The following is a 12,815-nucleotide window of genomic DNA, read 5'->3' on the forward strand; positions in this document are numbered from 1 at the left end:
ACATGCTCACACAAAACCTCTATAGTGTAGTAAAAAAAAAAAAAAAAAAAAGCAAGGGCCTGGGACTCCATCTGGGCCTCTGGTGTCTTGATGCAGCCTCTAGAATGTAAGAGTCAACAAGATCCAAAAGAGATGGATCACTCTGAGATAACCTTGCTCTAGAATAGCAGTTTGGGATTTTAGGTCTTGTCCAGGGAGTTCAGGAGATTCTAAGATCACAAAAGGTAAAAATTCCCTTTAGTTGTTTGGATCTGTGATTCGCAAAGTGGGTCCTAGACCAGCAGCAGCAGCAGTAGCATCACCTGCAAGCTTATTATAATAAATTCTCAGGCCTCACTCCAGATCTGTCAAATCAGATCCAGGGGTACAGCCTAACAATCTGTGCTATGACAAGCCCTTCAGTGATACTGATGCCCTGTGAACGGCTAGGAAACCAGTTTCAGATAAGCTTTCTCTGCTCAGACTCCAGATCTAGGTTCTATGAGGCCAGTCTCCTAGGCCCCTAGAGTCACCAATTTAAGCCTGATTTCTTTGGTGGAAAACTAAGTTTTCCACAGCCACAGACTCTACTGCATGAATTCCTGGAGTTCTACTCGATTCCAAAGCTATTCACTAAGAAAATAACCAATGTTCATTCCATTGTTTCTCTGACAATGCACTTACCTAGAGAAGCAGGAAGGAAAGGGAGGAATAGGTGACAGTGATATACTCTTTTTGGAAGGGCAGCAGGGAATGGTAACCAAAAAACTAAACTCACTGCCATCGAGTCGATTCCAACTCATAGCAACCCCTCTGGGTTTCCGAGGTGGTAAATCTTTAAGGAAGTAGATTGCTCAGTTTTCCTTCCACGTAGTGGCTGGTTAGTTTGAACCTCCATCCTTCTGGTCAGCAGTCAAATGCCTCAGGCACTGCGCTACCAGAGCTCCTTAGGGAATGGTAAAGAGAGATGCAATTCAAGGAACACAGGACTGAAATAACTAAACAAGCAGTAACAGATGAACTCCAGAAGAAAACGTTTGGCTTGCACTACACAGTTTGGAGACACTAGGGGCAGGAGTGAAGTATAGGTCATGTTCAGACCAAGCCAAGTCCTCTGGATCAACACTGGCATCAGAATCTGTGGCACAGACCAGAGGAGGCAGCATTTCACACACATGCAGGCAGCTCTTGGCTGCGGTGGCAGCGGCTGCTCCCAGGGAAAGAATAAAAATTTCCTTCATTATCAGCTTTTCAAAGTGTCCCTTGCAGGACAGATGCATGTTTATGTAAGTAACTGGCTGGACCTTAACTTTTGGGCTGAAATGGGGACAAGTCTATAATCATTGCCTCTGTCAGGGACATTTCAAAGTGTTCTCTTTGAATACCAATTTAATACCAAGGAGGATCAGGGTGGTCCCCAAGTCCTACCTTTTGACTTTGTTCATGAGGCAGCCATGACAGTATTGACACAGGCCAGGCCTCAAGGGCTGAGGACTATTTTGGCCTCCCTCCCTCTAGCTTAGAGGGCAAAGGGGTAAGAGAGAAGTGAGAGTGGGCTTTACTGCTCTGAGAAAAGGGACTAAATTGGAGAAGAGGGGCTGAACTAAATTCCATTTCCCCCTTTATAAAATGGAAATCTCACTTGTTCTGCCAATCTCAAGTTCACAAGAGATAACACAGATGAAATTTCTTTCACCTACACCATCAGACAGTATTATGTGGCCTAAGGAATTTAAGAGAGAGATTCTCAATTCTATTACTCCTTCTCTTGAACCTTAGGGTCAGTGTGGAACCTTAGGGTCAGGAACCTTAGGGTCCTCTGGTGGAAAAGCCTGCTTCCACCTCAGGGCCTTTGCAATTGCTGTCTTCTCTGCTTCAGGTACTCTTCCTTCAGACATGCCTGCATGGATTACTCCCTCATTCCTTTGGGACTCTGTATGAATGACACCTCCCTGGGGTGGTGTCCCCTGAGGGAGCACTCTGTCACTCTCTATCTCCTTACTTTTCATTATCACTTACCACTATATAACATTATAATACACAGTTATTAATTAATTTGTTGTATGCCTTCCCTTTTAGAATATACGCTCTTGCTTGGTTTTGTGTTGAATCTCTAGCATTGAGACTTGTGCCTGGCAGAAGTAGGTTCTCAATCACTATTTGTCAAATGAAAGAAAGTAGGAAGCTCAGGAACACCCAAATCTCTTTCAGGTCCCCAATATAAAGTGGTATGTTACACAAGTCCTTCCCACTGTATCCAAGGAAGGATCTACCCAGGTGCACAAAGTCACGTCCAGCTAGCCTTGCTGCTACTGTTAACAAAAATGACAACAACAATGATGATAGTGGCTAACGCTCACTGAGCGCTTACTGTGTGCTAGGACTTGTTCTAAGTCTTTTACGTTAATCAACTGATTTCCCGTCCACAACTCTATGGAGTGAGCACTGCTATTACCCTTACTTTTCCACAAGAGGAAGCTGACGGACCAAGAGCTTAAGTTAAGTTGTCCAAGGTTACACAGGAAGTGTTGGATTTACTGATTAACTTCTGGTCAAGTACTTGGTGTTCTAGGGTGGGGAGGTTCAGGACATCCATTCAAGCAAAGGCCTTGATGAGGGAACCCAAAGAGAAGCTCCTCGTTATTCCCAGCTGCTCCTTGCCTACTCCCTGGGACACTGCCCCGTGAAGAAGGCCTCCTGGTGTTCTTATTTCAGAGCCTCCTTTGTCTCTCGGCTCCTGGTCCTAATCCCTCATTTCAAACAAGAACTTTGCAGCCAAGAAACCTCCTCAAGACTACTGGCTGTTTCCCAGCACCTGTGAACCTCCACTCATCACAGAACCTAATTCAAGACCTTTAAGTGCACTTAGTAATGACAGAAGTATCCTGACGAATTTTTAACCCTACACGTTAACTAGCTCTGGTAGCATAGTGGCTAAGGCACTTGACTGCTAACCAGAAGGCTGGTGGTTCAAACCCACCAGTCACTCCTCGGAAGGAAGATGGGGCAATCTACTTCCGTAGTGATACTGCCTTGGAAACCCAAGAAGGGGTCGCTATGAGTCGGGTCTGACTCGACGGCACATAACAACAACAACAACAACAACACGTTAACTCATCCTTTTACTTAAACATACTTTTGTATGTTTTCCAGTTCCTGTCACCACTGGATAGTCACTCCCGCCAGTCCCTGGGACCCTTGATTTCTGCAAGGATGGAAGGCTATGCTTTTTGTCTCTGGCCAGCCTGAGTTAGTGGCTCAGATTCTGAGGCAGTGGAAGCATTTGCAGCCGTGAGCTTTACCTGGTGCTGTCATATCCCTAACTGGAAACTCAGAACCTCACACTCAGCATCTAAATCGAGAGTAGGGAAGGAAAAGTTTGGCAGAAGTAGTGAGTGGTGATTTGATCACTGAAGAATGACCTGAGGCCACTTCTCAGGGACATTGTTGGGCATCTCCTGAGTGCTATTCCTTCAATGCTATCCTGAGAATGATTGAGGGAGGAGTTTATACACCTCTGGCCCCACCACACTCCATGCCAGCTTCAGGCAGATTAGCCACCTACCCAGGTCAGCATCCGTGCTCTTCTTCATGTCCTTCTGCAGTCTTTTGGTCTGTTCTTCCAGCCTGCAATGCAGGGGCACAAGCCTGGGTACCTGGCACTTCCAAGTTGCTCTGGCTCCCTTTCTTCCCATCTAACTGCGTTAAGCCCAACTGGACACTCTGAAATGCCTGACAGAGAGAAGAGGCCCTTTTCCCAGGGGATCTTTCCCACTGACTAACATGCCACTACAAGCTCTGAACGAAGCCCAATCACCCAAAAGCTGAGAGTTAATGATTCCCATACAGCATCTGTTGGGGATGACTTTCTGGCAGCTTAGTGAACTGAACCGCCCTCTGCTCCCAGGGAGCTACCAGGCCATTTGAGCAGCCCACTGACTGGGAGATGTGCAGACAAGGCAGCATAGGAGCGAGACCTGGCAACAGGCTCTTGCCCTATCCAATTCCTGCCTCACCCTTCTGGGGTTTGACACTCACTGTTGGAGTTTTCCATACTCCCTTTCAAAGTCTCTCTCCACCTGTAACAAAAGAGATAACTCAATCATCGGAGAAACGACAACACTGTGGAAAAAATCTCCCAGCTTACTGAAACTCTCTCCACACCCCTGCTCCCAAGCCTGCAGAAAACAACACCGTCCAGTTCATACAAGCACCAACAGATCGTTAATGACACAGTATCCCTATGTTCCCAAATTAATTAAGTGTTTGATTGAGGGAGGATGACTCCCCTCCCAGATGGGCCATTCAGGCAAGTACCAGCGAATTGTGGCTCTGTTCTTCCACAACAGGGAGCAAGGCGCAAAGCTGTGTGCCCTCTGCTCACCCTCCTCTCTCTTGGCAGCTAAGGAACTAAGAATCTGATTGAAACTCATCCAGGGAGGCTGTGGGGCACAGGGGAAAGAGGATGGGGTCCAGAGTCAGAAATGCGAGAGTCCAGTGCTGTCTCTGCCACTTACTAGCTGTGAGACTGGAACAGGTCACCTCCCTCCCATAGCCTTGGTTCCCTCACAGTCTCAGCTACCTGCCTGCTAGGTTCAGGATGGACCATGGAAGATGATATATATATGCTTTGGGAGCCAGACAGTACTAAATCCTATTATTATTAACTCAGGTAAGGTTCTTTAAATTCTTGATTATCAATTTGCCCTAGTGCCAGCAATATTTGAACTAGTGGGTGTGAGTCCTGAACCCAATTCTGCCACCTTCATGTCAGGTGAAGTCAAGAAAGTCGCTTGTGCTTCCAGAGCCTGAGTTTTCCCATCTGTGAAATAGGACCTCAACAAGGAGTGCTATGTGAAATAAATGGCCTCTGAGAGGTTCTAGGATCTGCTAAAGAAGGAGAGTAAGCTGGAGGTGTGTTCTCTGCCACAGAGGCAGTGCCAGCTCCCTGGTGAGAGGCAGACTCGGAGGCAGGCATTGGGCTCTGGCTGAGATGCTCTGGGGAGTAATAGTGGCTAACATTCACTAAGCATTCACCACACACTCACTACAAGCTTCACACGGGTTGATTTCTTCTGCACATTTCATCTATGAGGTAGGTATAATTATCACTCTCACTTTATAGAGGAGGTCAACTGAGATGAGAGAGGTTAAGTAACCTGCCCAAGATCACACAAATAGTGAGCAGAGGAGCTGGGATTTGAACACAGATGGCCTGGCTCCAGAGTCTGTGGTTTTCACTGTGGTTCTACTGAAAGAAAAGTAAAAAAAAAGAGGGGGGGTGTTGCTGATGAATTAAAGCCATGACCTGAGAAAGTAGCCTTCTTGGCTGCTACCCCAGGGCTCCTGCCAGTGAGAAACCTAAATCCTGACTCTCACTTTTGTTAAAGGTTGAGGGTCAGAGAGTGCATATTTGCAAACATTTTCAAAGCCACACTGTTCTTTACCACAACTGCTCTTCCATCAACATTTACCCAATTAAAGACTATTCTAAAACCCCATCAGCTTCACCATGCCACGTTTGGATTTAGTCATAGAATCACAGAGCATTGCTCTGGCCAATTATTTCATGTAATGGATGAGGAGACTGATGCCCAGGGGGAGAAAGTGCTTTACAAAAGGACACATGGCTGGTTAGTGGCAAAGCAAGGCCAGAATGCAGACCTTTTTAAAAACAATACTCATTCATCCCCAAACATTTATTGACCACCTATTACATGCAATGGATTCTGCCAGGTGGTGGGGCTACACTGGTGAATAAAACAGACATGGTCCCTGGTGAGGGAGATAAACAACAAACAAACCTGTGTAACTGCAAATTGTGATAAGCCCTATGGAGAGCTGGGACAGGGTACTGTGAGAGAATTACATGCAGAGCCTACTTAGAGATGGCAGTCAGGGTACAGCATAGCTACCTCGATATTTTCTTGCCTTGGATATATATATATATGTATTTTTTTTTCTTTTAATAATTTATTTTTTTTGTTGTTAAACATATACTAACTCAACAACTTCTCATGTACAGTTCAGTGATGCTGACTACATTCTTCAAGTTGTGCAAACATTCCTATCCTCCTTTTCTGAATTATTCCCCTACCATTAATATAAACTCACTGTCCCTAAGCTTCCTGTCTGACCTTTGGAGTTGCTGTTGTCAGTTTGATCCCTTATCAATAGTTCTTTAAAAGAGCAAATGCTCAATTGTGTGCAATCATTTAAACTGTAAAATTTAGCACAAAAACATGGTCTATTCCTGACTTTATGTACCCAGCATCTAGAACACCTTACATAATATTGTTAAAGGAAAATTCAACATTGGTACCTCTGTCAGGGGATCAGGATGGACTGGGTCAGGCTGGTGAGGTTAGCACAGGGAGAACCAATCCTCCAATCTCTTTACCTCTAATCAATGGACCTACCCTTTCTTCATCCAGGGAATCCAATATGTTCATCACTACCTACCTTCCGTATGATCTCTCCAAAGCTGCTCTTAAGAAAAAATTCAAAGTGCCTTCATACTAAAGCATATACACCCGATAAAAGTTTAAAGCGCTATCTATCCCAGGGGATTTGTAGTTCAATAGGAATCAAAATCTTAAGCCAAAGGAATGAAAATCCTATGGTGCAACTGCAGGTGGGATCTTTTCTTGAACTGTCCGATGGAGAAATGTGGTTTAAAGGAATGAGTATAGACAGATAAGATAGGAATTCTGATACTAGCTGTGGAGCCTTAAAAAATATTACCTAGCATTTATGAGCATTAGTTTCTTTTTAGTAAAATGAAGGAAATTTCACTTAGTCAAACCCCATATAAACTTTAGGGGGCTTCTAAAGAAGAGAAGGAGCTCTAGTGGTGTGTGTTAAGGCATTCAGCTACTAACCAAAAGGTTGGTAGTTCGAACACAGCAGCTGCTCCATGGGAGAAAGATGAGATAGTCTACTTCTGTACAGATTTACAGCCTTAGAAACTCTATGGGGGTCGTTATGAGTCAGAATTGACTTGATGGCAGTGGACAATGGGTATAAAGAAGAGAGGACAACAATATCTGGCTCAGTGGACTGTCTTGAGGATTAAAGAAGCAGTGTATGCAGCGTATGGAGTCCCTGGGTGGTACAGATGATTAATGTGCTCAGCTGCTAAATGGAAGGTTGGAGGTTTAAGTCCAGCCAGAGGTGCCTTAGTTCTGAGAAAGGCCTGCCAACTACTTCCAAAAAATCAGCCATTGAAAGCTCCATGGAACACAGCTCTACTCTGACACACATGGGGTCACCATTAGCCTGAGATGAATTGTTGGCAACTGATAATAAGTAGAGCATACAGCAAGGTGCCTGGCTTACGGGGCCTACGGATGGTGCTTCTAAATGCTAGCTTCCTTTTTCCTCTTTTACACACTGGGGTGATGAAAGAACCAGAGCAGTCTGGGGATGCAGACTGGTTCCGTACCACCTTTGACAGAGAGGAGAAACAGCCAAAGCACACAGTAAATTGATAGCTAACTTGGTTGGCTCAACCTGGAGTTGTCCCAGGCCTGTGCAGTATAATTGTGCCTCCCTTCAGCTGACATTTCTTCATTTTAATTTCCTAGGATATGCTGAGTAGAATCTTTAAATATTAAAAGTATTTATTTCCCAAAGGTTGGAATTAAAGTGCAAGATTTCATGAGTGGAATCAAGCTCTCCTCAAGATCAAGAGCACAGAGTAGGTACTCTCTGGGAGCGGGGGCAGGAAAGCCTGTCTGAACTACCAGAGTACAACCTTTGGCTCCTTCTCTTCTCTTCTGCAATTCTCCAAGTGTGCTGATGTGTGTGGGATGTCAGAGAACACCTGGGCTCTCAAGCTGGGGACTGCTTGGACTTGCACAGAGGATGACTTCAGGTTTCCAAGTAGGGTGGCTCATTCTGATTGATGAAAAACTCAATGTCTCACACTGGAATCCAACAACGATATAAGGGATGGGAGCATGATTCTTCTACTTTATGCTGCCTAAGGCCATCTGAAGGAGCCCTGGTGATGGAGTGGTCAAAACGCTTGGCTGCCAACTAAAAGGTCGGTGGTTCAAACCCACAAGCTATTCTGTGGGAGAAATATGAGGCAGTCTGCTTCTACAAAGATTACAGCCTTGGTAACTCTATGGGGCAGTTCTACTCTGTCCTATAGGATCAACATGAGTTGGAATCAACTCAATGGCAGCGGGTTTGGTTTGGGTTTTTAAGGCCATCTGACAGCCTATGAGAAGTTCACCTCCAATGTCTCTATCAGCCAGGTGATGGGTTGCTTCTATAGCTCACTGGTCCTGAGATCTCTCTCCTCCAGTGGGAAAAGGCTCAATGGGGACAATGTCAGAATCCTAGCCACTCAGATAGTGGCTAGGGGAGTAAAGGGGCACACTGTAATCTCATTCCAAGCATATCCATTCTGAGGGAAAGAGCCAAATAGAAAAGAGCTGAACATCTTTGAACGCTTGATTCCTTTGCCAAAAAGGCAATTGGACTCCAGTCAACAATGCAAGTGTAAACACATGTGTACAGTCTGTCAGGGGATGAGGATGGGCTGGGTCAGGCTGGTGAGGTTAGCACAGGCAGAAAATCAAGCACCAAAAGGGTACCCTTGTCTACTTCCTGCATTCTCAAAGGCTCAGGGTAAAAGGGAGGGATTGTGCCATTCACTGCCATATACCCAGTGCCTTGGTCAGGCCCATAGCAGGAACTCAGTATTATTAAATGAATGAATAGGCTGAGCTACACTTATACTCATGGTAAAGTGAAAAAGGACAGACAGGGCCAGGGTTCTAATCCTGGAGCTAAAGTGTGTCAGATCAGAGCTAAGGCAGAGGAAGCCGTCAGCATTCTGAGACACTCCACTTCAAGAGATGCTCTGGGTGGAAAGCAGCCTTCCCTTTCGTATATTATAATGGGATTAAGGGATGAAGCTAAGGTTCCTCCACACTGCATATGAATATCTTTCTCAAGTGGAGAGAATCAACTCGGTGAGACTCTGTTTTGCCTTGACTCCCTAGAACACTACCTAGCTATGAATCTAAGTGGATGCTTTCCTTGGTGTAACCCTTGCTTCAGAAGGACAGAGAGAGCAGAACTTCAGACAAAGCTTTCTTCCATCCTCCTAGGTTACGGAAGGAAGTTCAGCTTATTTTCTTCACACCAAGATGCTACAGCTATGTTATGGGGGAGTGGGAGGTGGGGGAGCTTCTGTTCTTACATTTCAGTTCCAGTGGTCAGCTCCTGCAGAGAATATGCCATTCCAGCAAAAGTTCTGACAATAATGGAATTTGTGTTGATAACCTGGGCACAGGAGAACAGTGAGGGCAAAGACACAATGCTTCCTTTGTGTCTGACAGTTGGATGCCTAGAGCCAAAAACCTCCTGAAACTCCCTGAAGATAACACGAGTATTTCTTCCCACGACAGGGGCTCCATGACTTCCAATAAGCCAGGGAGCCACATCTGCTCCCCTCCCTGAAAGTGCCTGGGCAAGAATAACAGTGCGTCACCACTGCTCAGGGGGCAGCTGCCAGAGATGCTGAGACAACTGCACATACAGGCCTGTTTGGGGGGCCGGGAAGGGTGTCAGAGTAGAGAATGAAACTCTGAAGAGGCAGAGTCTTGCTACATATATTTCAGTGCCTTTGGGAAGCTCAGGGGTGTAAGCCAAAGAAGCAAATAATGCTATTCCAAGCTGTAACTCAGCTTTGATTCCTTGTGAGAGATCAAAGGCTCAGCCATGATTTCACTGCACTGGGAAACCTAGCTGCTTGGGGTAGGTTGAGCCCTGGGTGGTTTACAGAGAGTCAAATCAAAGAACTTCCTGTAATGTAGTTAATATTTGTTGAGGGCTATGTGCCAGACTGTGTTGAGAGCATAGTGTGCATTACCTCATACAAGACTCATATCAATGAAATAGTATTGATTGTATAATAGTATTATTATAATATTATTATTGTCCTCATCTTACAAATGAGAAAACTAAGGCTCAGAGAGGTTAAGGAACATACCCAAGGTCTCAGTGTATAGCAGAGTCAGGATTGGAATCCAGGCTGGGGGCCTGCCAAACCTGGATTTTTAACCTCTACATGATACCCAGTCTGTCTTGGAGAGCTGATACCATGAGTTAGCAGCCTAAAATTCCATTCCAAATGAGACAGATGCAAAGAGAAGTGGGAAGTTGTGGGCCCACAGAGGGCCATCCATGGGACTGAAAGGGTTTCTCAGTTGTGTGATCTGTCCTTTTCCTGGGAAGTTATTGCCACTCCTCAAATTAAAGGACTCAAGAGATCTTTCCATCAACAAGCTCAGGCAAAGAAGCTGGAAACTGCATTCTAGCCTGTGTTTCTGGGTAAAACAAAGGTCATTTCCATAAATGTTCAGGGTACTGAGAGTTATTTTACTTTAAATTTTTTTTGGTGAGTGCTGAGAACTAAAGACCCTTCTCAAAACCACTTCCTTTTCAGATCTGCCCTGGATTAAACTCTAGAGACTCAAAGCCACACCTTCCCACTTCCTGTAGCCGGCTAGAGCCCAACATTTGCACGCCCAGATTCTTTGAGTTTCAGTCGAGAGAGCCTACACAGATGGTCAGCCTCTGCATGGGAGGTAAACTCTGAGTTTCTCAGCAACCTGTGTTTGCATGAAAAAGGGGAGAGCTCTTTTAACTCTGGTCCATTTCCTTTTAAGTGATCTAACATTGGCTTTCCCAAAGATAAAGCCACTGGTCAGATGTGTGCTGAACTTCCCAACCAAACAGCAATATGTTTCCTGTAGTTCTGAGACCTAAGCCAAGGAGGGATGAAGTTATTAAGACAAGAGCTCTCAGGGGCTGACAAGGCAGAGACAAGGGTACCCACATGCTGACAGTGTTGGACTTCCTGGAGACTATCATAATGAGATGCTCTATAGTTATGGTCTTCCACATTAAAACCAAGAGACTCACTCAGATTTGTGGGTGAGGCGACTGAAGAAACTATTCTTGACTAGAATTCCAGCATCTCGGGAGATCTTCATTGCCTGAGGCAATGAAAAGAGTATTGAAGAGAAGCTCAAATGGGAGTTCTCTTTTCAGCTCTGCCTGTATCAGGTTTTTATAAGCTTAGAAAAGTCACTGCAATTCCATGGGCCTTGACTTCATCAGGAAAAATCAGGAGGCTGGACTAGATGACCTCTAAAGGCTTTCAGATCTAATTTTCTAAAGATCAGTGATTTTCTTCCTCTCTCATTCTGTAGATAAAATAAGGGTAAAACCTATGGTCTTAACAGAGGGATGGGGAAAAAAAAGCAGGGGGTGGGAAGAAAGTCATGATTCAATCATCTTCCCCCACTGAGTGTGCCTGGATCATGGCCAAGAATGCATTTAGCAGTGGAGAGAAAGGGGCCTGGACCACCTGGAGATTTCAGGTCTTTGACCCAGCTGAGGTAGCCAGAAATACAGACCTGGGACATGTCCCTGGCAGGAGCCTGTTTCCAAAGCCCTCTTAGGAAAAGTGCAGACTGCCATACCAGTACTAAAGAAGGACTGCTCAGAAGCAGTGTCTTCCTCTACAATTCTATAACTCATTTCTTCTATTTGCTCAGGGAAAGGGAAAAGCCCAAGCTGATCTGAGGGAGGAAAACATCCCAGGCCCCGTGAGGTAGTCTAGATCTACATGACTGGGAAGAAGGCCTAAGTCTTCTGCCTTCCAGCCACAACTTGTGTTGTGTTAAAGCTCTGGTTCTCTGCAAAGGCCATTTGAGACAGAACTGAATCTCAGAAAGATAGAAGTGGGGTTACTCACTGTTTTAGGGATGATCTGTTTCTTGGGCTGTCCAATCTTGAAAGGAATCCTGAGAGAAAAAGAAGGATATGAGGAATGGGGTAGAACAGAAGAAATGTGGCTGAAGAGAAATGATACACCACCAGCCATTTTCTCCCCAGGAGGCCAAGGAAGAGTGGCAGTGCCTAGCTACTTGGTAGCTGTGCCAAGTGCCCAGGTGGGCCTAGGACTGCTAGCATCAGGCTTGGTTCTAGGAGAGTGATCCTCTCATCAACAGTGTCTCACTCGCACTTGGGCGCTGCCTTCTGCCCTAGAGCATTTTTCCTCCTTAGAGTTTATCAGTAAACACATTTAAGAAGTAAAGGCAGTAAAGGGGATATAATGTAAGAATAACCATAAACCTTGTGTCTTGAGTTGCAAAGTTCAAAATCACAAGCTTACTTTAATAGCTATTATCCTTGAAAGTATTCCTTTCAAAACACCATAAGAATCATTTACTTATATTCAGTTCTTCAGTATTTCTCTATAGCGGGAAAAACTGTGGATCTGAAGAACTTCTAGGATAGGTAGGGAGATGACAAATTGAAGGCACATTAACGACTGGCCAAGCTGGGTTACTTCCTTCTGAAAATTGATAAAAATCAAAATTGTGGCAAACTTGGAGAAGAATTTGAAATTCAGCCCAAGTCTGCTTTGAACTTGCGGTTCATGAAGCGCTACACCTTACTGCCCACTTTCAAATGGAAGATGGCTAGGATGGTAGCTTGGCATAATGGAAGATTATAGATTTAGGAGTCAAACCTGAGTACCAGACCAGCCTCCACCTCCAATAAACTGGTTGCCCTTTGGTAGGTAGCTACTGCACTGTGATTTAATTGCCTACTCTGTAAAATGAAGAGTTAAACTAGATAATTTAGAAGCTTCCTTAAGGCAAGGAAAACTCTATGATTCTATAATTCCGGGAATAAAAGAACTGGAGCCAGGCTAGAAAGCAAACCCAGTGCATCCAGATAAATTAAAAAATCAAACCCATTGCCAATGAGTCAATTCCGACTCATAACTACCATGTAGGACA

At 44.9% G+C, this 12,815-nt stretch overlaps 1 protein-coding gene across 1 annotated transcript in view; it reads right to left on the minus strand.

The window, feature by feature from the left end:
• The window catches only part of BIN3 (bridging integrator 3), a 27,827-nt gene extending 16,024 nt beyond the window's left edge, over positions 1-11,803 (minus strand). The window contains exons 1-3 of the mRNA XM_007950829.2: positions 11,762-11,803; positions 4,018-4,058; positions 3,545-3,606 (exon numbers count right to left, since the gene is read on the minus strand). Of these exons, the coding sequence (XP_007949020.1) occupies positions 3,545-3,572 (28 nt within the window). The 5' untranslated portion in view covers positions 3,573-3,606; positions 4,018-4,058; positions 11,762-11,803. The remainder of the gene's footprint in view (positions 1-3,544; positions 3,607-4,017; positions 4,059-11,761) is intronic.
• Positions 11,804-12,815: the final 1,012 nt, after the last annotated feature.

Source organism: Orycteropus afer, unplaced genomic scaffold (assembly GCF_000298275.1).
Source record: "Orycteropus afer afer isolate SDZICR_OR568_19922 unplaced genomic scaffold, OryAfe1.0 scaffold00289, whole genome shotgun sequence".
NCBI classification, from domain to species: Eukaryota; Metazoa; Chordata; class Mammalia; order Tubulidentata; family Orycteropodidae; genus Orycteropus; species Orycteropus afer.